This window comes from Bos mutus, chromosome 1 (assembly GCF_027580195.1).
Source record: "Bos mutus isolate GX-2022 chromosome 1, NWIPB_WYAK_1.1, whole genome shotgun sequence".
NCBI lineage: Eukaryota > Metazoa > Chordata > Mammalia > Artiodactyla > Bovidae > Bos > Bos mutus.
In genome coordinates this window covers 93,406,929-93,431,615 of record NC_091617.1, presented here as the reverse complement: position 1 = coordinate 93,431,615, position 24,687 = coordinate 93,406,929, and the positions used below count along the sequence as shown (strand labels likewise).

General features: G+C 39.9%; 1 protein-coding gene across 1 annotated transcript in view; it reads right to left on the bottom strand.

Moving 5' to 3' along the window:
- SPATA16 (spermatogenesis associated 16) overlaps positions 1 to 24,687 on the bottom strand; it is a 260,839-nt gene that overhangs the window by 54,559 nt on the left and 181,593 nt on the right. Inside the window, exon 5 of the mRNA XM_005889923.2 lies at positions 21,569 to 21,716. Within this exon, the coding sequence (XP_005889985.1) occupies positions 21,569 to 21,716 (148 nt within the window). The remainder of the gene's footprint in view (positions 1 to 21,568; positions 21,717 to 24,687) is intronic.

Below are 24,687 nucleotides of genomic sequence, written 5' to 3'. Positions count from 1 at the left end.
TAGCTTTATGGCCCAGGATGTGATCTATCCTGGAGAAGGTTCCATGTGCGCTTGAGAAAAAGGTGAAGTTCATTGTTTTGGGATGAAATGTCCTATAGATATCAATTAGGTCTAACTGGTCTATTGTATCATTTAAAGTTTGTGTTTCCTTGTTAATTTTCTGTTTAGTTGATCTATCCATAGGTGTGAGTGGGGTATTAAAGTCTCCCACTATTATTGTGTTATTGTTAATTTCTCCTTTCATACTTGTTAGCATTTGTCTTACATACTGCCGTGCTCCCGTGTTGGGTGCATATATATTTATAATTGTTATATCTTCTTCTTGGATTGATCCTTTGATCATTATGTAGTGACCTTCTTTGTCTCTTTTCACAGCCTTTGTTTTAAAGTCTATTTTATCTGATATGAGTATTGTTACTCCTGCTTTCTTTTGGTCCCTATTTGCATGGAAAATCTTTTTCCAGCCCTTCACTTTCAGTCTGTATGTGTCCCCTGTTTTGAGGTGGGTCTCCTGTAGACAACATATGTAGGGGTCTTGTTTTTGTATCCATTCAGCCAGTCTTTGTCTTTTGGTTGGGGCATTCAACCCATTTACGTTTAAGGTAATTACTGATAAGTATGATCCCGTTGCCATTTACTTTATTGTTTGGGGTCTGAATTTATACACCATTTTTGTGTTTCCTGTCTAGAGAATATCCTTTAGTATTTGTTGGAGAGCTGGTTTGGTGGTGCAGAATTCTCTCAGCTTTTGCTTGTCTGAGAAGCTTTTGATTTCTCCTTCATACTTGAATGAAATCCTTGCTGGGTACAATAATCTGGGCTGTAGGTTATTTTCTTTCATCATTTTAAGTATGTCTTGCCATTCCCTCCTGGCTTGAAGAGTTTCTATTGAAAGATCAGCTGTTATCCTTATGGGAATTCCCTTGTGTGTTATTTGTTGTTTTTCCCTTGCTGCTTTTAATATTTGTTCTTTGTGTTTGATCTTTGTTAATTTGATTAATATGTGTCTTGGGGTGTTTTGCCTTGGGTTTATCCTGTTTGGGATTCTCTGGGTTTCTTGGACTTGGGGGATTATTTCCTTCCCCAGTTTAGGAAGTTTTCAACTATTATCTCCTCAAGTATTTTCTCATGGTCTTTCTTTTTGTCTTCTTCTTCTGGAACCCTATGATTCAATGTTGTAGCATTTAATATTGTCCTGGAGGTCTCTGAGATTGTCCTCATTTCTTTTAATTCGTTTTTCTTTTATTCTCTCTGATTCATTTATTTCTACCATTCTATCTTCTAATTCACTAATCCTATCTTCTGCCTCTGTTATTCTACTATTTGTTGCCTCCAGAGTGTTTTTAATTTCATTTATTGCATTATTCATTATATATTGACTCTTTTTATTTCTTCTAGGTCCTTGTTAAACCTTTCTTGCATCTTCTCAATCCTTGTCTCCAAGCTATTTATCTGTGATTCCATTTTAATTTCAAGATTTTGGATCAATTTCACTATCATTATTTGAATTCTTTATTAGATAGATTCCCTATCTCTTCCTCTTTTGTTTGGTTTGGTGGGCATTTATCCTGTTCCTTTATCTGCTGGCTATTCCTCTGTCTCTTCATCTTGTTTAAATTGCTGAGTTTGGGGTGTCCTTTCTGTATTCTGGCAGTTTGTGGAGTTCTCTTTATTGTGGCTTTTCCTCGCTGTGTGTGGGTTTGTACAGGTGGCTTGTCAAGGTTTCCTGGTTAGGGAAGCTTGTGTCGGTGTTCTGATGGGTGGAGCTGTATTTCTTCTCTTTGTTCAGTCGCGCTGTGGGGAGGGAGGGAGGGATGCTGCAAACAAATAACACTGGCGTGCGCTCGCAGTGCCTCAGCCACACTGTGTCTGCCCCCACTCACGGCGCGTGTAGCCTCCCTGCCCACACTGCTCGGGCTCTAGGTTGTTCCGCTGGGAACAATCCAAGGCTGGCCCTGGGTTGCATGTACCTCCCAGGTCCAAGCCGCTCAGGTTCAGGCACTTGGGTAGTCCTCAGAGGCGCAGACTCAGTTGGGCCTGAGTTTTGTGCTCTTCCCAGGTCCGAGCAGCTCAAGTGATGAGGTGTTTGGCGAGCGCCAATGCTGCGACTTATCGCCTCCCCGCCACTCGGTTATCTGGGTGTAAAACCGGCGCACCTTCTCAGGCAGATGTTAACCGTCCAGACCTCCAAAAAGTTTTAGTTAGCAAAGAAGCCTGCTTACAGTTTTATAGATAATGTCTCTCTGGGGCTGCGATTGCCCCCTTCCGGCTCTGGCTGCCTGTCACCGGAAGGGGAAGGTCTGCAGCTGGCTATCTCTGTTCAATTCTTTGTTCCGTGCGCGGGCCTGGCGGTGTCTTAGGTTGGGGCTGGCTTTTCGCGTGGTAGATATCCCACAGTCTGGTTTGCTAGCCCAAATTATTTCGCTCAGATAGTGCTCAGGGTATTCAGGCCAGATTCTTACTCTAAGCGATGCAGCCCGTGCTGTGCCTCCCTGCCCAGCCCCCGCTTGCTAATGGCGCGTGCAGGCGTCTGCGCTGCTTCTCCGCTGGGGGAGTTACCGTAGGACTCGCAATCTTCGAGTTTTAATTGTTTATTTATTTTTTCTTCCTGTTATGTTGCCCTCTGTGCTTCCAAAGCTCGGCACAGATTCGGCAGTGAGAAGGTTTCCTGGTGTTTGGAAACTTCTCTCTTTTTAAGACTCCCTTCCCGGGACGGAACTCCGTCCCTCCCTCTTTTGTCTCTTTTTTTGTCTTTTATATTTTTTCCTACCTCCTTTCAAAGAGTTGGATTGCTTTTCTGGGTGCCTGATGTCCTCTGCCGGCATTCAGAAGTTGTTTTGTGGAATTTACTCAACGTTTAAATGCTCTTTTGATGAATTTGTGGAGGAGAAAGTGTTCTCCCCGTCCTACTCCTCCGCCATCTTGGCTCCTCATAGATGAAAATTTTTAATCTAGAATCAGAACTCAAATGGCAACTGTCGGGAGCCGGTGAGGCATTCCGCTCGTGACAAAGGTCATGAGGAAGGAGGCTCGGCATACGCAAAGGTGGGATCGAGCCTCAGGAGTCCGCCCGGATATTCTCGAGCATTTTCCCCCCAAAAAACCAGAGTCTGCCTACTTTATTGCTTTGTGCTCTCACCTCTGACTTTACTAGGGGCTGTCCCCTACCACCATCTCGCTCTCTCTGTCAAAGAGTTAACTTACAGCTCCAATAATAAAGTTCCTGGGCAATTAAGAGTGTTTAAATCCAAACCCCTCAGATGGCTCTCTAACTCGCCTGACAAGTTTACCCGGACTCCTACAGCTATGCATACGATTGTTTACAGTCTCCCAGCCTCAAGAGGCACAGGAAGCTTAAGATATTCAAATAGCTTAGAGCCTCTCAGAGAATTAGAAACTGTCAGAATAAACTAGTAAAGGATTTCATTGATGAGCCAATGCTTGTTGCCAAGTTTTCACATCCTGAATTGTATCCTTGAATGTGTATTAATTAATATAGTTGGTATGTAGAAAAAATAAGTAGTGGCCTTGGTGTTAGTAACTTTAGACCCTTAAGGTAATAAATTATTTTCTTTGTTGTAAACCCATTACACATCCGCCCTATAGGAATGCAATTTTATCTTTGGAAGATGGCGCCAAACCTTAAAATAATCACTCTTAGAGAAAATAAGTCTTTGTTGATAAGTTCTTGTCAAGAGTCATAAAATGTTAGTAGGCCTTCTGGCCAGAAGATGATGTAAATCACCTAAACCATTTGTATACGATAAATTTGCAGGAAAGAAACCCTGGTTTTGATAAGAATCAAAGACTGCTGACTTTGCATCCCCTATTATCCTCTATATGTAACTTAGGGTATAAAAACCCCTGTTAAAAATAAAGCTACGGGCCTTGCTCACCAATGCTTGGTCTCCCCATGTCATTCTTTCCTTTAACTTCCGGCTGAAGTCTCCATCTGGAGCGTGGATATCCTCTGCGACCACTTATTTGCCTGGGCTTCTAAGACCCACTTGAGAAGGTGTCTAAGGTGGGGCACCTTCCGCTATTCGAGAGGGCGCCTGCGGCCTCCGTGGTCAGAGCTAACCTGGTGTCACGGGTTATATTGATTTTCCGCGTAAACCAAGCTACTCAGCCTCTTATCTCCACTGAATTTTCCTACTGAGCTATCCTCATTCTATTACTCTTTATATCTCTAATTACCATTTGAATAGGTCGCCGACGCCGTCTCCCCTTTGAATACCCTGGATCAGCCGGGGCTGGTCCTCGGCAGACAACAGTTCAAATATAGTCTTTGCTATCTGTAGTATTTCTTTTAAAAATAATAGACACTGTGACTCCTCCACCCACCTTTTGAGCCGCAAAACACTTTGTTCAAGCTAAAATTTAACTGAGAAGCCCACTATTTAAAGTCAGTAAAGGTAGAGGTTTTCCATTAGAAGCCTGAATCAGTGACCACTGCCCCTCGTTGCTGTGCCCCATTTTATATCCCTCACACCGCAGCCATCTTGAAACCTCTCCTTCCCCACCACCAGAGGTCGTTTTTTAAGGCACAGTTTGGAGAACACTGCCGTAAGCTATGTGGCACATTTTGGTTAAGTAAATAGCATATGGCTGTCAAATAGAGTTAACATGTAGGCTGATAATTAAAAGAAAATATTACAAAATATCTTGTAAACACAAGCACAGAAGAAAAATACATTAAGCACGATTTAGTCTTTGGTGACTCAGGATCTGATAACCACTCAGTAATATTGAAGACTGACAATTACATGACCCTTCTTCTGTGTCCTACATGATACCCAGATTATCCTGCTCACTCAGTAACCACATAGAGCAGGACATATTATGCCTACCCTACAAATGACCAAACTGGAGCTTCAAGAAGTTACAAATTTACCCAAGACCATACAGCAAATGGAGGGACAGGAATTGAGAGTCAGGCAGCTGGACATCAGAGCACAGGGCTTAACTCTCAAAACGACCCACTGATAATTATCATCACTTTGACAATCAATGGGAAGCGAGTTACAGAAGCAAGGCAATGCCAATATGTAGATGGCTTTACCAGACCCAATTCTAGACTGGACACTTTCTTACTTTATCTAGAAAAGTACAACAAAGGCTCAAGGGTTCATCACTTTTTAGGCACTTTAAATGCAGGTTGCAATATGAGATGATGCTTTAGTTGGTGTTTGAATTCCAAACTCTTTTTAAAATGATGGCTCATTTCTGTAAACGAGGTAAAATGTGATTTCTGCATTTGCAGAAAATTTCTTTGCCTTTGAAATCTCCTGCAGATATTCACAGACACACCCAACCAAGAGTTTACCTGTTTTACTGAAATTGCCAATCACCCAATCATGTGAAAAGGCAGCTAAGTGAAAATAAAAATGGATACTATTTTGAGCTGTGTGCTCAGTCATGTCCGACTCTTTGCAACTTCATGGACTGTAGCCTGCTAGGCTCCTCTGTCCATGGAATCTTCCAGGCAAGAATACTGGAGTGGGTTGCCATTTCCTCATCATTCTGATAAATGGTCATAACTTGTTTTTTTGGATTGCTATTATTCTTTTGCACTCTGTAAGAGCTGGCATTTCTAAATTGCTGGCATTTCCAGGAACTAGCATACTCTAGAGGTGGAGGGTAAGAGAAGGTGTGTGTTCCCTAGCGATGGTTTGCTCTTTTATCTGATTTGGCTTCCTCACTTAAAAGGCCCCAGGGCCTTCTGGTCAGACTGTGATGAAGTCTGGGGCCACCCTTTGGAGAGAGGCTTGGCTATCTGGGTAACTCCAGAGAACCCCTGAATGAGTGTGTTTAGGATGTGCTGTGCATGGGCTGGTATTTGAGGTGAGTTGCAGGAGGCATCGGAGAAGGCAATGGTACCCCACTCCAGTACTCTTGCCTGGAAAATCCCATGGACAGAGAAGACTGGTAGGCTGCAGTCCATGGGGTCACTAAGAGTCGGACACGACTGAGCGACTTCACTTTCACTTTTCACTTTCATGCATTGGAGAAGGAAATGGCAACCCACTCCAGTGTTCTTGCCTGGAGAGTCCCAGGAATAGGGGAGCCTGGCGGGCTGCCATCTATGGGGTCGCACAGAGTCAGACACGACTGAAGTGACTTAGCAGCAGCAGCAGCAGACAGCATCTTGAGATTTGGCATTTTCTGATATGTCTCTATTGCCAGAAACAGCCAATGTTTGCAGGATCTGTTACATAAATAGAATAAAGAATGAGAGGTTGATCTCTTCTTGTTCTCAAATATTTGATGGATAAAGAGTGACAGTGGTTAGATCAACTAGAGAAATTAATATGAGCACTATAGCTAATTTATTATAAAATATTTTCAAAAAGGTATTTTTTATTCCTTTTGGTGCTGTATGTTTCATCTTGTTCAATCCATTGTTCAATTCTTATTGAAGTTTTGAAATGTGAGAGGTCTCTATAAACATACTGCTAAATCAAAAACTATTTTTAAAGTATCATTTTTATTCCATTTGTATGCAGAGTAAATTGCAGTTGTGTGAACATTTAGCCTAGCAGGTGGTCTATGACCCAAAATGACAACATACTTCCAGATGTTGAATCTCATGTAACATTAATTTGAGCGCTAATTGTTCTTAGTTTTATGCTCATAAACCTCTACCTACGTCCGAAAAGCCCTGAGCCTCTGATGGGTATGAAAATTAACCAGACTATATTGTCCTTTGGTAGGAAAGTTGAATTGATTAAAGATGTCTTCTTTGCTCCTGTCATGTCAGAAGAAAACTTGGGAGAAATAAATCCCTAAGGCATTCGTTTACAATTTATCACAATTGCAGATGAAATTTGGATGACTAGGACCAAAACTATTATTAAAAAATCAGTTTGCAGGTATGACACCGTTCCAAATTTTTACCATTAAGAAAGCAGATTTTTAAAAAAAATACCAAAGATAGATGATACAAACTTAGTTTCTTGTAGAAACATGATCTTTCAATTCTTTGGCCTCCAAGTGAAAGATGTCCAACTCTCAGCAAAAGAGGGTAATGTTTGCCCTTTATCAAGAACCTTTTATTGTACCTCAGGAGGCTGGAGCTGACTGGCAGGTACTCAAGTCATTCTTGTTCTTTGACCTTCTGTATGTTCCCTCCTTTCTCCTTGAAGTCACCTTCCTGAAGCTCAGTGACAGTTTCTGTCTCTCTGTCCCTCTCTTTGCCTTTCTGTCTGTCTGTGTCTCCCTTTCTCTCCTACCCACATGCCTACTGCTTCCCCTTCCTCCCTCTCTCTTCTATGCTGTCTCTTACTGTTATTTTCTTCATATAAACACTACTGGGGGAATTTCTCTATTCTTGTGGCATTAGCTACTACTTCTAATCAAAAGACTGGGGGATCCAAAGCCATAGTCTCATCTACAAAATTTCCCGCATCACGTTTCCCAGTGCCTACTGGGACACTGGAGAAGGCAATGGCACCCCACTCCAGTACTTTTGCCTAGAAAATCCCATGGACGGAGGAGCCTGGTAGGCTGTAGTCCAGGGGGTCGCTAGAGTCGGACACGACTGAGCAACTTCACTTTCACTTTTCATTTTCATGCATTGGAGAAGGAAATGGCAACCCACTCCAGTGTTTTTGCCTGGAGAATCCCAGGGATGGGGGAGCCTGATGGGCTGCTGCCTTTGGGGTTGCACAGAGTCGGACACGACTGAAGCAACTTAGCAGCAGCAGCAGTCCATAAAGGGGCTTCCCTGGTGGCTCAGTGGTAGAGAACCTGCCTGCCAATGCAGGAGATGTGGGTTTGATCCCTGGGTTGGGAAGATCCCCTGGAGAAGGAATTAGCAACCCACTCCAGTATTCTTACCTGGGAAATTCCGTGGACAGAGAAGTCTGGTGGACTACAGTCCATGGGGCCGCAAAAGAGTCAGACATAACTTAGCAACTAAAACAACAGTCCATAAAGGGCTTCCTAAGTACTTCAGAGTGAGTGAGTGAAGTCACTCAGTCGTGTTTGACTCTCTGCGACCCCATGGACTGTAGCCTACAAGGATCCTCTGTCCATGGAATTTTCCAGGCAAGAGTACTAGAGTAGGTTGCCATTTCCTTCTCCAACGGATCTTCCCGACCCAGGGATCGAACCTAGGTCTCCCACATTGCAGGCAGACGCTTTACCGTCCGAGCCGCAAGTACTTCAGAACCTCCTCCCAAACTCTTAAAGAACACCTAGACTATTCATTCCAGAGTGCATCTCCTCATGTTTAATGGGGTTATGTCTCATCACTCCAATAAGTTTTAATCCTCTTGAAGATAACATTGTCAAGTTATCTTCATGCTCCAAGCACCGAGTAGGTGCTCAGTCAATACTTGAATTGAATCTAAAAACAAAAACAAAAACAAAAAACTTTTCTTAATCCTGTATTTTTAATGGTCCAGTAAGAATAGAACTTCAAAAAAATCAAGGCTAATTAGATGTTCAGAGCTTCTGAGATAGGATTTATTTCTCTGTTACAATGGTACGATCACTCACCTAGAGCCAGACATCCTGGAATGCAAAGTCAATTGGGCTTTAGGAAGCATCCCTACGAACAAAGCTAGTGGAGGTGATGGAATTCCAGCTGAGCTATTTCAAATCCTAAAGATGATGCTGTTAAAGTGTTGCACTCAATATGCCAGCAGATTGGAACACTCAGTGGTGGCCACAGGACTGGAAAAGATCAGTTTTCATTCCAATCCCAAAGAAAGGCAATGCCAAAGAATGTTCAAACTGCTACACAGTTGCACTCATCTCATACATCAACAAAGTAATGCTCAAAATTCTCCAAGCTAAGCTTCAACAATACGTGAACTGAGAAATTCCAGATATTCAAGCTGGATTCAGAAAAGGCAGAGGAACCAGAGATCAAATTGCCAACATCCGCTGGATCATCGAAAAAGCAAGAGAGTTCCAGAAAAACATCAATTTCTGCTTCATTGACTATGCTAAAGCCTTTGACTGTGTGGATGACAACAAATATGGAAAATTCTTCGAGTTGGGAATACCAGACCACCTGTCCTGCCTCCTCAGAAATCTGTAGGCAGGTCAAGAAGCAACAGTTAGAACTGGACATGGAACAACAGACTGGTTCCAAATCAGGAAAGAAGTACGTCAAGTATTGTCACCCTGCTTACTTAACTTCTATGCAGAGTACATCATGAGAAATGCTGAGCTGGATGAAACACAAGCTGGAATCAAGATGGCCGGGAGAAATATCAATAACCTCAGATATGCAGATGACACCACCTTTATGGCAGAAAGTGAAGAGGAACTAAAGTGCCTTTTGATGAAAGTCAAAGAGGAGAGTTAAAAAGCTGGCTTAAAACTCAATATTCAAAAAATGAAGATCACGGCATCTGGTCCCATCACTTCATGGCAAATAGATGGGGAAACAACGGAAACAGTGACAAACATTTTTCTTGGGCTCCAAAATCACTTCGGACTGTGACTGCAGCCATGAAATTAAAAGACGCTTACTCCTTGGAAGAAAAGCTATGACAAACATAGACAGCATATTAAAAAGCAGAGACGTTACTTTGCCAACAAAGATCCATCTAGTCAAAGCTGTGGTTTTTCCAGTAGTCAAGTATGGATGTGAGAGGTGGACCATAAAGAAAGCTGAGCACTGAAGAATTAATGCTTTTTAACTGTGGAGTTGGAGAAGACTCCTGAGAGTCCCTTGGACTGCAAGAAGATCCAACCAGTCCATCCTAAGGGAAATCAGTCCTGAATATTCATTGGAAGGACCGATGCTGAAGCTCCAGTACTTTGGCCACCTGATGCAAAGAAGTGACTCATTGGAAAAGACCCTGATGGTGGGAAAGATTGAAGGCAGGAGGAGAAGGGGATGACAGAGGATGAAATGTTTGGATGGCATCACTGACTCAATGGACATGAGTTTGGGTAAACTCCGGGAGTTGGTGATGGACAGGGATGCCTGGTGTGCTGCAGTCCATGGGGTCGCAGAGTTGGACCTGACTGAGCGACAGAACCAAACTTAACTGAAATTTAGAAAAGAATATCACACAATCTTTGTTTTTCATTTTCCCTAAACATTAAGTGGTTTCTGGTCAATTTACAAAGGGTAAGTGAGGTAAAATAATCTGTATTAGATAACTCAGGGTAGTTGGTGCTCAAATGAACAGACCAGCTCTGCTGAGATGGAAGAATTAGTTTCATATTCAGGTTGCGCTCTTGATGCAGCTTGTTCTCTGGGAAACGTGGAGTCTTTGTCACTAAGAAGATTGGATATATGGAGAATCTGGCTAAGTGAAACTGTCAGAAGCACCAGAAAAGCACCTGCAAAAATGTGAACTATTGAGTATAGATCAGCTGACTCATCTCTATGTAGGAGGGACTGCTTATTTTCATGAAGCTACGTATCTGTAAAATAAAATTTGAGCTCTCTGGACATAAAGTAGAAAGCACAGATACCACCATCATCAATATTTTCTGTTGGACACCTCAACATAGCCACAGTCAACAGATTGTGGATGAACTTTTTAAAGCAATTTGGAAAAAAGAAAAGTCATAGAGATTTTAAAACTTTTTTTAGAAATACGCAAATTTGCCAAGGTTCTCTTATCACCTTTCCCTAAGTTTCATTTCCTCTCTATTTTCCAGTGTCTATGTCATTTCTCTGCCCTTTGTCCATAACAAAATGTTCTGACATTTTGGGTTAGAGCAAAATCTCATTTCTAAAGGTCCCAGTTGTTCACTGCGAGATGGGACCATGTCAGTTTTATATGACTTCCTTTTAGTGCTCAGTTTCAGAGTTTAGTTTCTCCAGTCCCTTCATAATGCCAGCACTTTGTCACTACTTCTTTCCCAATCATTTTCTGAGCTTTATCTTGTACTTCTTTTAATACCGATACCTCTGTCTTGGAAGTTATCCACAAATTCACATCAGCAAGAAAATAGCAAAAGGCAGCAGCTTTTGCAGCTAACTTATCATTATTGCCCCCCCCCATAAATAATAAAAGTTTCCACTTTTAAAAGCATAGTGTATTTTGATTTTTGCATTTGATGTGTGAGAAAGCTATATGTATAATGAATCTTTGTATAAAAAATTGTATTTTCCTTTTGACCTTCGTTATAATGTCAGAGCTGTAGATGCAAGTGAAAAAAATTGGTTTTCATTCCTAATTTTCCCTTTAGGCTGCTGGGCTACTTCTCCAAACCAATCTTGGTATGTTTTCTCTCATAACCCATTTGTAAAATGTGAAAAAATTAATAACTACATAAGATTTTTATATGTAGTTTATTTTTATTTCACTTGAAATTCTTATTGTTTCTGAAGTTTTATGTTTAATCAGCTGTATTGTATTTATTCTGGGGAAGTTCCTTAATTCCATCCCTAACAAAGTAGATTTGAGACAAACAGGAAACATATTATTTCCTTCAATATTTGTCAGATTCACAGTTAGTGAAATAACATATTTTCGCTATAATGCCCTGAATTTCTGGGGCCTGGAGTAGGATTATTTTTCCCCTTCTTTGAGAATTTTAACTCTAGGCATGGGATAAGGTTTGAATTTATACTATACCTAGATGCCCAGGAAATCTCAGTTCCAGAAACAAAGGCTCTCTTATTGGTAGGACTCTCTAGTGTTTGGAAAAATCAAAAGAAATCCCTGGGAGGAAACAAAGTCAACCCAAACTCTACTGGATTCTCATATGTAAAGCCACACTGAATAGTGGCTTGCACCCAAGAGTAAATAACATACACATGTTACTATCTACAGTGAGTGAGAGATGGTGGGGTATCATAGGAAAATAGTTGGTCTTTGTCCCCAGTTTCTGGCATAGAGCTTCTATGATGCTTGGAATTTCCTGAGTGGTAACGGATAATAGGAGTGTCTTTTGTTCTAATGAGGTGACTCTTGGCAGACCCCAGAGAGCTTATGCCAGGATGGGGGCTAGTCTCAAGAAAGACCAAGCCTTGATTGGAAACATGGAACTTTCAGCCTCATTCTTCATGCTCTGGGGAGACAGGCTGGAGATTGAGTTAATCACCAGTGGCCAATGATTAAACCAATCATGATGAAACCTCCATAAACCTCCCAGATGATGGGGTGTGGAGAGCTTCTGGGTTAGTGCAGTTCAATGAGGTACTGGGAGAGTGGTGCACCCAGAGAGCTTGGGAGCTCCCTAAACACACACACACACACACACACACACACACACACACACACACACACCTCTACATACCTTACTTTGCCCTGTTTTTCCATACGATGTTACCAAAAAAATCCAAATGAACTTTTTGGCAAACCCAATATCTCTTCAGTTTGGCTGTTCTTAAGTTGTATCCTTTATGATAAACTAGTAAGTAAAGCACTTCCTGAGTACTATAAGTCATCCTGGAAAATTATAAGACCTAAATTTGGGATGGTGGGAACCCCCAATTTATAACTTCTTGATTAGAAGTATAGGAGACCTGGAACTTGTGACTGGCATCTGAAGTTGAGGGGACAGTCTTGTAGGATAGATCCCTTAGTCTGTGAGGTCTGTACTAACTCTGGATAATTAGTACCAAAGTTGAATTATTAAAAGCCCAGTTGGTGGCTGAGAGTTAGAGCACTGGTACAGAAAACACCCACATATTTGGTGTCAAAAGTGTTGTGAGGAAAAGGCAATCCTATATTTGGGGTCAGAAGTGAGATTTGCTAAAATGGTTTTGGCTCATGGAAACATGTGGTTTGGGAAAAAAAGGATAAAAGAGTGGAGGGTGAGAAGTCTTTGATTCCTGGGTGGCCACTCGTGGTGTGCAACTGCAGTTGTGCTGTGATCAGTTACTAAAGATAAGAGTTACCCATTGTAGCAATGAACCCAACCATTCACTGAATGCATTAAGAAATACAAACTAACAAGAGAAAAGCAAAATGTACAATCTTGATTATCATTACTTGTTACAGCTAAAATGAAATTAAAAGAGAGTTCTGAATTGGATTAACATTTACAGTCCATGGGGTTCCAAAAAATGGGACATGACTGAGTGACTAACACTCATTCAGATTCAAAATGGATGGCATAGAGAGACAAAGAAATAGAAAATATAAGGAACGGCTTCAGTGATAACGGAAAATTGGATGAATAGAGGTAACAAGTGTCCAGCTAAAATTCTTCAATGAAAGAATAGCAAGGAGTAAGGATTAGTATTTTTTTTTAATGTTGACAATTTTTCAGATTATATGAATTTTTCAGAATATATGAATACATAACTCCTTAGATTATGGAGCATGGTGACTTCCAGGTGAGGACAGTGTTTATGTTGGTAGGAGGTAGGGAATGGTTGGGGATTTTTCAGAGGCTGGTAGAGGATACCTGGATAGCTAGCAGCGTGTTTTTTTTTTTTTTTTTTTACTTTATTTATTCTGTAATAATTAGTTTAGCTGAGCATTTGTTTTGTGTAAATTTAAATGTCTGTGATATTTCACAATAAAAATGATTTAAAGAATAAATGAGAAAAGATGAATAAATGAGGGGACTTTCCTGGTGGTCCAGTGGTTAAAAAACTGTGCTTCTAATGCAGAGGGCCTGGGTTCAATCCCTTGTCCGGTAACTAAGATCCCACATACCAATGTGGCATGGCCAAAAAGTAAATTAAAAAAAAAAAAAAAAGAATAACAAATAACTTGGATGGGGCTCTATTTTAGGTGTGAAAAGCAGTGATTATCTCTGGACCACAAGATTATCAAGAAAAGCTCCTTCCTAAAAGGTGTAAGGTAACTGAGCCAAGTATTAAAGCATAAGTAAATAGGATCTGAATGCCAAATATGTAAAACTGAAGGAAGAAAAAAGGATAATACTGCAAAATAGAAATTTCCAATTCTGCACACAACCGATTTGTAGAGTTTAAAATTAAGAACACAGAGACATTGTTTTACATAATTGAGAGTTCAGTCTTTAGGGATTTTAATGCTCAGATGCATGATTCATTAGATAGCAGTGCCTAACGATTAACTATGATATTACAGAGTGGCTAGATTAGACAACATAAGTAAGTGTTTCAGGAAAAATAAAATCTTAACATGAATATTTACCTCACTGCTCCTTTACCTGCTGAAATGAGCTCAGTTTATTTCGAAATTATTGTGGAGCTTTTTTTTTTTTTTTAATGTAGACTGAGGTAACTGGTGATGGATAAGAGCCTGAGAAACTGTTAAGGCTGCCAAGATTGATACAAGAAAGGGATTACTCTGTTCATGAAGGAATAAACTTGGGGAGTGTATTTGGAGAGCTTAGAGTGGGAAAAGAGACTTGGTGGGAAGCTGCCGTGTAAGTGTGTGCATGTGTACATTACAGGGTTTCTCTGAGCATGATGGATAAAATACCTCTGACATCTGCTTTCTGCCATGTATCTCATTCCAACCACAGCACCTTGCCCCAACACATTGGTTTTTCTTAAGAGGCTAGAGTAAAAACTTACATTACTTCCATTTATTTTTGAATTACTGACTGGTATTTCTTTAAATGAAACATTGTTTGTCTTCAGTCAGGTCCCATAAGAAAACACATTAAGCAGGATGCATTACACTTTCAGAGAAGTCCAGGAGAAATGCAATCATAGAAGGCAAGAGACAGTAGATGATGGAGACCAGAGGTGAACAATGTTGTAACCTGCTACTGCAAAGGATAAGTGGGCTGCTCACTGAGAAGTGTTTACTCTCATTAGACAGGATAGTGCTGGAACACCACTCTTCCCATTGGGGAGACCAACAGCTTAGTATTTTAAGAACAGAGACTTTAGCCCTGTATATGAGGAATTTCTTTACTTTGGGAATGATTCTCTATTTCTACAAAGAATTCTTGTGGTACAAACATGAGATTATTTATCTTTATAACCAATCTGGCTGTAACACTTTCATAATAATATTGGACATGTAGGCTCTTTAGTTCCATAAACTTTTCCATTTGATAAAGTGAGTTAGAAAGAGGAGGAAAATAGTTTAATTTTGGAAGTTCTTTATCATGCTAAAATTATAGAAGAAGAAAGAATAAAATAAGGAATTTTAACTTCACATTTTAGAGAGCATAAGACTGTATTATCCTTACTGGTAAATGATGACTGAACAAGAACAAGGTTATAAATTTCAGTGAAAAGCAATTTTTAAAGGTCTATTTTAAAACAATATATTATTTCTCTGAACATACATATTTACTCTTGGGAATTAAATTACATTGGAAAGACAAAATATGACTCTATCCACCTAAGTGTTAAAGTAATTGATATCTGATCCAGAAAACTTTTCTATTAAACATTACTAAGCACAGATCCATTACTGAATATTTATTTATTTAGCAAATAAATCTTGATATTTTCATCAAGTGGAGACAGGATATGCTTATTGTATTACTTTATTATTATTAAAATACAACCATGCAAGAATAAGAACTATAGAGAATTGCATTATTTCATTGGAATCTATGAATAAAAATCTCAAGCAAAATCTTTATAAATGAAAACATAATAATTCTAGGGTTAGTGAATTATTATTTGTTTTATATATGCTGACTACTCTGCATGAATCAAACTAGATTTTTCCTTAAATAAGAAAAATGGATAGCTACACTACTAAAATTCAGTAATGTTTTTCCTCCATGAGATGTAGTACAATATAGCTCTATTATAATATAGCTTTAAGATTTTGGTGGGTCTTACCACATTCCCCACATAGCAAAGAATGCACAGTGAATTCCTGAGGATATATAAGCCTGGTTGTGTGATGAGGCAGATTTGAATATTGACCCTCCCTTATCAGTCTTGTAGAGGTTATAAGGGCAATATAAATATGGTCTTAGTGCTTGCCACTGAGGGAGGCTTCCCTGGTGGCTCAATCAGTAAAGAATCCGCCTGCAATGTGGAAGACCTGGGTTCAATCTTTGGGTTGGGAAGATCCCCTGGAGAAGGACATGACATCCTACTCAAGTACTCTTGCCTGGAGAATTCCAAGGACAGGGGAGCCTGGTGGGCTACAATCCATGGGATTGCAAAGAGTCAGACATAACTGAGCAACTAAGCACAGCACTGAGGGTGAAGTGAGTTTTTCTCATAATAAATCACTAATTTAGTTGGTCTATTTAATAAAATATTAAAACTATTTAGACCTCTATGAATTTCAAAATGAGTTTTTTACAGTTTTTTCCCTTTGCAATTTATTTTTCATGTGAAAATCCCTGATAAGGGTGACTGTGAATTAGGGGTTAGCTAGAAAGAACACACTGCCTGGGGGATCTCTATAACGAATACTCTTCTTGCTTATCACCATCACCTCTGCCAGCTATTACTGGGCTCACAGCATTGTCACATGACCACAGAGTAATGAACTCAATACTGTGTGTGCTTGCTGAAGGTGACCTGGAGTTGGGCAGAGTTTCTGAGTTGGAGGTTTGTGTGCCAGCCTCTGCTGGGAGAGCTAAATGTATTAGTCTCCAAGTTTTAATGATAATACCTACTTATCCTGTAGAACTTTGATAAGTAGACTTTTTATCCAATATCTTCAAGGTACAGATTTTATGACCTTCATCTGTTGACTGTTGATTTAGATGACTTCTAAAACTCCTACTTGTGACCTCAGTTTTCCCTGCTGAAATGCAAACTGTGTAATTGTGTTCTGTCTCCTGTGGGGCATCTGTGTCTCTCCTGAAATGTTGCCTTTCTTTGAGTGGATACAAACACATATGTATGAGAACATCCACCTGTAGTTGTTCAAGGAAGGATGAGTGAGTGGGAGGTAGAAGGGTATGTACACAAACTGAGTGTTTCTGAGAGTGAGTTTGACTGCACATAGGGGGATGTTTATTCTTTCTCCATTGAGTTCACATGAATTTATTGTGTACACTGTAGATGGAGTAGGAAAGCATCTACTAGTTATGATGTAAGGTAGTCTGTTAGAGTTAAGTCACCTGATTTAACAGAGAATCTCCAAATCTCAGTGATCTGAGACAAGAGAATTTTTTTTTTTTTAATTTGTGTAGGTATTCAGTGGGTTGCCTTTCATATGGTCATTCAGGGATCTAAGTTTCTTTTGCCTCGTAGCTTCTTTAGTTCTGCAGTTCTACCCACTCAGTCAGTAGCAAGGGAAAGAGAATTCTATATGGCAGAAGTTTATAGGTCAGGCCTGCGAGTGGCATATATTATTTCTATCCACATTCAAACACTGTTATTGAGTCACCAACCTCACTGAAGTGTAAAGAAAGCTGGAAATGTCTTCTGGTTATGCATGTAGGGGGAAAAGAAAATAGTTTGGTAAACAACTAGCTAGTCTTTGCCACTTTTGGTGGCAAGGACTTCTAATCCCAAACTGCTCTTTCATCTGTTTTCTCCTCCACCATTCTTTTAATTAGAATCAGCCTTCCATTCCATAATTTGAGCTTAGGTTTTAATTGAAATATTCTTTAGAAGAGAGGAAAAATACAGTCCAACTTTCACCCTGAAGTATAAATGATTACAGTCAGGTATATTGTAGCACTACCTAGTATATTGTCTGGAATATATGTACTTAATAAATGTTTGATGAATAAATAAGTAGCTGAATATACAACTCATCACCATTGTAGATCTTCTTGTCCTGAGGATCTTGGGATTCTGGAGCATAGAAAAAAGGATAAGAGAAATGGCAGAATAACACAGCAAGTTGGAGAAAGGACTAAAGTGACTTCCAGTCTCCAGGGGAGAAGAGGAAATCTCTAGAGTGGGATCTAGAATTAGCATTCTGGCAGGGAGAGGGGATCTTAGAAGGTAGCTCTTGTCTGGGCCAATTTGTGTTATAGGGTGGCTGATGTACATATAAAAAGAATCTGCACCAGAAAGCAGTATGGGGACTCATATAGGTGCCCTTGGATGACCTGATGAGGTCACATAAAAGTGACCCCATCAGGTCCTGCTCAAACTAACAAAACTGTCTCAAGTTGCACTAGCCGTGTAATCAGCAGCTGTGCCAGCCTGCACCAGACTTTGGAAGAGGACTCTTACCTCACATGCCCTCAGGCTTCTGGGCTTCCCTGATGGCTCAGCAGGTAAAGAATCCACCTGCAATACAGGAGATTAGATCCCTGGGTTGGGAAGACCTCTGAAGGAGGTGATGGCAACCCATTCCAGGATGTTAGCCTGAAGAATCTCATGGACAGAGGAGCCTGGCAGGCTACAGTGTGGTGGATCACAATGAGTTAGACACTACTGAGGTGACTGAGAACACACGCACAAGCAAGAGTGTTGAAACCAGAGTAGAAGGAGAAGAAAGTCCCATGGAAAGGGGGGAAAAATGGTGAATTGGATCAGATAATTACTGAAGAGAATCTAAATTTTAGAAATGATTGGATGGGATTGTGTCCCGTGGGGTGGGAGAGAATACATTTTTGGCTCTGGGCAGATCAAAGGCAAATGTGTAGGTTAAAAAAAATTCTTATGTTTGTACACATTTGCTGTGTAACTGTCCAGTTACACTGCATGGCTACTTGTTGAAATAAGTAACTGAATACATTTTTGGCAACATAGAAGCTTCTTAAATTCTATCAAAGCAGATAAAAGGAGAATCCTGGGGCTTCCCAGGTCAATCAGTGGTAAAGAAATCCACAGCCAATGCAGGAGACACAAGGTGAGAGTTTGATCCCTGGGTTGGCAAGATCTTCGGAGGAGGAGGAAATGACAGTCCACTTGACGATTCTTGCCTGGAAAATTCCATGGATAGAAGAGCCTGGTGGGCTACAGTCCATAAGGTTGCAAAGAGTCAGTCGTGACTGAGCATGCTCGCCACAACAAACCATTGTTCTTCTAGGCCCTATCTTTCTTTGTATGACTCACTGTCTAGCTACTGCCTTTAGCTACTGATACCTGCCCAAATCATCACTCTGCACCTCTTGTGAGAAATATACAGAAGCTAAAGACCACATCTGACCTCCTCTCTTCCTCACCTTGGGATTACCTGAGGGGAAAAGAAGACATGCCACTAAGACTCGCACATACAGTTAGTAATAGTGGATTCACCGTCACTCCAGCAATAGCTTTGGAGAGACCCTTTAATCAGTGCAACAGAGGCAAATAATGCATGTGATCAATGTAATAGTCTGTTAACCCAAAGTACCCATCATACAGAGCAAAGAACCCAACCAGTCCTTACGAAATTTAAAATTCAAGATTGCCTTCTCTACCTCCCTTTCTCCTTCAGAGACTGCGTCTTTTCTCTCTCTGTTCTCATACAGCACTGTCACAATCCAGCAATTAGTAATTATAAAATAATAGAAACAATCATCAGTAACTTATAATTATCTTCTCTTTCATAGTATAAGATTCTTTAGCATGAATCGCCTTGCCAACAAATCATAATTCATCTTGATAACAAGTTTGATGGAGTCACATGAGACATGAATCTGGCTCATTAATGTTATTATTGTTTTTAAATCTTCAGTGGCAACAGTGCTTCCTAAGTATTAATTAATATTCATAACTTCTCTGTGAAGTAGGTTAAATATAACTAAATTTATTCTACCAGTAGAGAAATTGGCAAATCGGTGATCTCCTCAATGAATCTCTCTTCATTACCAATGGATCTGAGAGCAGATGTGGAAATAACTGAATCTTATTAATTTTCCATGATACTAGATTGACATAACTTGTGTGCGCTCTTGATTTCACTCTTTTCCTCCCCAAAGCCCTCTGAAGATATCCATAACAAAATTATAAGTGATTTATAACAATTGACAAAAATTGTGAGTTCTGAAATATTTTTATCTACTCTCTTAAAAATGCTCAAATTAAGTAAATTATCATCAGTGGTCATTATAGAGTGTGATTTCTTCTCTTTCTATGCCTTCAAATTTTCATTGTTCCTTAAGGTTTTACTGGTTATATTTTTAAAATATCTTTTTTTCTGAAGAGCTTGAGGCATTGTGGAAGAAACAGATTCCATAGGACCTAAAGTTAATGCTTTAGTCCCATCTTGGCTTCTATCAGATGGAAATAAGGTACTCCAATGACGGGGTACAATCCATGTCCATGCGACAACATGGATTCAAATCCAAGGCTCGCCGCCACTGATGTGGTTTTCTGCATATCTTTGGAAAAACTGTTTGTTTCTTCTGGTTACCGTTCTCATTTCTACCTGAGAATCATCTTAGTCACTTGAGTTATGAGAGTAACAAGAGATAATGAATGTTGAGTAGCTGGCACCTTAAAAGTGATCACTAATGGAGTGTTATTAATCATATAAATCAGTGATTTGACTCCAAAACCCTAGCAAAAGGAACGCAGGGGGCTTAACAGGAAGATACAATATTAGGTGTATGTACTTAGAGATTTTGCTTAACATGGTAGTCATTGTTGATGGGCTTTTAATTTTGGAAGTAACAAAATGGTCTTTAATATTGTTTTGAGTCAATGATTTAAAGACAGTAAAGGCTTTTACTGTCAAAAACGAAAGCTTTTGACAACTCTTAGTATCTTAGATAACTAGATATTTCTATCTCTGTTAGGGATTGGCTCTTAATTTAATACAAGAAAATTCTTAATTTAGAATAACATTTGGAACATGGTAGAAAGTATTAAATGAATAAAAGCAATTGGCTTCCAGAGACAAAAAGAGTGAAAAAGAACACCACAAGTGTTGTGTTCTTTGTATACATTTGACTATCCAGATCTCCTTTGGATACCAGTGGCTGAAGAACATTAAAAAAAAAAAAAAAAAGAGGCGCATTTGAGGAATGAGATAGATGGAGCTAGGAAAATAGAAAGAGAAGGGATTAGAGAAAAAATTTCTTCTTCAGGAAAATAGTAGAATCACCTAGTCTACTGATGAAGGATATGAAAAAAGGTGACATTTTACACAAGTTACTCCTTCATTTTTTTTTTTAAATCTTAGAGTTTCTAAGTGTTACCTCTCCTCTTAAAAAAAGAAACATGACTGATGACACAAGGGATATTACACCAGACCTATAAGGCTAGCTCTACATAAAACCTAGAAATAACTTTCTATTTCAACTCAGTTCAGTTCAGTTCAGTCGCTCAGTTGTGTCCGACTCTGTGACCCCATGAATCGCAGCATGCCAGGCCTCCCTGTTCATCACCAACTCCTAGAGCTCACCCAAACTAGTGTGCATTGAATTGGTGATGCCATCCAGCCACCTCATCCTCTGTTATCCCCTTCTCCTCCTGCCCCCAATCCCTCCCAGCATCAGGGTCTTTTCCAATGAGTCAACTCTTCGCATGAAGTGGCCAAAGTATTGGAGTTTCAGTCTCAGCATCAGTCCTTCCAATGAACACCCAGGACTGATCTCCTTTAGGATGGACTGGTTGGATCTCCTTGCAGTCCAAGGGACTCTCAAGAGTCTTCTCCAACACCACAGTTTAAAAGCATCGATTCTTTGGTGCTCAGCCTTCTTCACAGTCCAACTCTCACATCCATACATGACCACTGGAAAAACCATAGCCTTTCAACTCAACAGATTAATAATAATAAAAAAAAATCCTTAAAACAGAAATAACAAAAATCAGAAACATCCCTGTATTTGTTTTTTATGAAAATAAAGCATCAGCTGATACTTTGAAGATACTGATTCTTACCTGTGTAGATAAACTCCACATATGCAGGATGAATTTTTGTGAAAACTTCTTTTACTTTTTCTATTTTATCAGCTCTGATTTTTGTTGCAAATGGTGTGTACATAACTGAGAAAGATTCCGCTCTGGTGATGGCTTCCTCAATCATGGCCTAAGAGAAAGCAAATAACCCATTTGGCATCAATAACAATATATGACTTTTTAAGAATGTAAAAAAAAATAATTACCTTTATGGATGATTTAAAAATCTATATACTGTACTGCAGAGATAACATTTTGGTCTTGAATATTCATTAGAATGAACTTTTAATTAGTTCTGGAAATACTATTTCATATTAGGAAAACCAATTAAATGGAGAAAGTTTGTAAACAGACACCTCTAAACTGAGCTTGCTTTAAGATAAAAATAAAAATTCTGTTTTCTGAGGTGTCATTTTTAACTTGGTCTGAAACATCAAATTCTTAAGCCTAATATAATTATCCTATGAACAGACACTGATGAGCAATTTGTTCTTTAAAAAAGTAATTAAAATATCTAGATTTAAGTATTGTCTATAAATAACCTGACAGGCTAGACAAACTATATTTTTCTTCTTCCAATACCTGGCAAAGTCTTTTGGAGGTATAAAAAAAAACCTTTCTCAATTCCCTCCTAGCAAAGCTTTCCTTCCCTGCAGATCACAATGGCTGAGCCATTTGAGATGGATTCAACTATTTAAGAATTTCTTTAAATTTTCTTTGTTCATGTATGGTACCATTCTTGATAAAGCTTGTCATCACCCAGAGCTTCCTGTTTTAACAAGGTCCATTACTATTTGAAACAGACCAAAAGGGAAGTTATGTGAAGTTTTAAAAAGGAATTATTCCTTTCCTACAACTTTTCCTTCTAACAAGCTTTGACAATTGAATAAAAAGTGGAACTGTCTATAGTTATCTCATTTTTCTGAAAATAGCATAAAAGAATATTATAAAAATTCATATATACTTACAGAAATAGTTTTTCCCCTGACAACTCAGAGTGTCAACAACCAATAAGGAAAAATAATAGATTTGAAGTTTCCAACAAAGAAAATCATTTAACAAACAGCAACTTTATTATTACCGGCATGCTGCTGCTGCTGCTGCTAAGTCGCTTCAGTCATGTCCGACTCTGTGCGACCCCATAGATGGCAGTCCCCAGGCTCCCCCATCCCTGGGATTCTCCTGGCAAGAACACTGGAGTGGGTTGCCATTTCCTTCTCCAATGTGTGAAAGTGAAAAGTGAAAGTGAAGTCGCTCAGTCGTGTCCGACTCTTAGCGACCTCATGGACTGCAGCCTACCAGGCTCCTCTATCCATGGGATTTTCCAGGCAAGAGTACTGGAGTGGGGTGCCATTGCCTTCTCCGTATTACCAGCATGGTGTATTGTTAAACAAGTTTTAGGCTAATATTAAACTCAGTAAGGAATTGATTTTAAACTGAGAGACTTAATTTAATTTGTTGATATCCTACTTCATTCCTCAGTGACTCCAAATGGCTTCTATGATCAGTTTTCTAACTTACAACTTAAATTTGTTGTGGGGCAAATTTCTGAATGGCTGAAGGAAAGAACTTGTCCACAAGACTGTCCTTTCCAGGTCTGATGAACTGGAAGGGGAACAAAGAATATGATTGTGATGCCAAATCCAGAGCCAGCAACTCGATGGAGGGAGCCATGGATTATGAAGCAGTGGATTCTGAGGGTGCAGCAGGTCTGGATGCTGAGGCCTGGATGCGATGATGGAAGGCTTACAAAGGGCAATGCAGGCAGCAGGTCTGGAATTCAGAGACGTGGATTAAGAACTCAAGCTGTTTAGGTACCAGGTTCTGGTCTTCCAACAAAAAATAAATATCCTTTATATTGGGTAGGAGAATATTTTCTCCAACTTCGTGCTTCATTGTTTATTGCTGGAACGTGGAATATGCTGGAATATATTTATTGGTGCAACTAATTCTGGGATGGCCTGTCCAGACCAAGAAAGTAAGTAGTTGTACCTGGATTCGTGCGGAGTGAGGTGCTGAAGAAGGAAGTTGTTCTAGATCTCAGTTTGAAGGTGTTGATCTGCCTTCACTGCCTTTTGTAGGCTCCTAGTTCCTGTGTGAGTTTGCTAGGCCTGCCATAACAAAGTTTCACAGACTGGGTGGCTGAAACAACATAAATTTATTTTATCATAGTTCCAGTGGCTATAAGTCTGAGATCCAGGTGTCTGCAGGGTTGATTTCTTTTTAGACCTCTCTCTTTGGCTAGTAGATGGCCAGGTACCTTCTCCTGTGTCTTCACATGTTTTTCCCTCTGTGTGTGTCTGTATTCTAATCTCCTCTTACACTGGTCATATTGGATTGTTGTTGTTCAGTCACCCAGTCATGTCTGACCCTTTGTAACCCCATGGGCTACAGCACGCCAGGCCTCCCGGTCCCTCACCACTTTCTGGAGTTTGCCCAAATTCGTATCAATTGCATAGTGATGCCATCCAACCATCTCATCCTCCAATACCCTCTTCTCCTTCTGCCCTCTATCTTTCTCAGCATCAGGGATTTTTCCAAAGAGTTGGCTCTTTGCATCAGATGTCCAAAATACTGGAACTTCAGCTTCAGCATTAGCCCTTCCAATGAGTATTCAGGGTTGATTTCCTTTAAGGTTGACTGGTTTGATCTCCTTGCTGTCCAGGGAACTCTCAGGAGTCTTCCCCAGCACGACAGTTCGAAGGCATCAATTTTTGGCACTTAGCCTTCTTTATGAACCAACTCTCACATCCGTACATGACTACTGGAAAAACCGTAGCTCTGACTATATGGACCTTTGTTGGCAAAGTGATGTTTCTGCTTTTTAATATGCTGTCTAGGTTTATTATAGCTTTTCTTCTAAGGAGCTAGCATCTTTTAATTTCATGGCTACAGTCTCCTTCTGCAATGATTTAGGAGTCCAATTCCCTGTCTATTTGCCATGAAGTGATGGGACTGGAAGCCATGATCTTAGCTTTTTGAATGTTGAGGTTTAAGCCAGCCTTTTCACTCTCCTCTTTCATCCTTATCAAGAGGCTTTTTAGTTCCTCTTCACTTTCTGCCATTAGAGTGGTATCATCTGCATATCTGAGGTTGTTGAC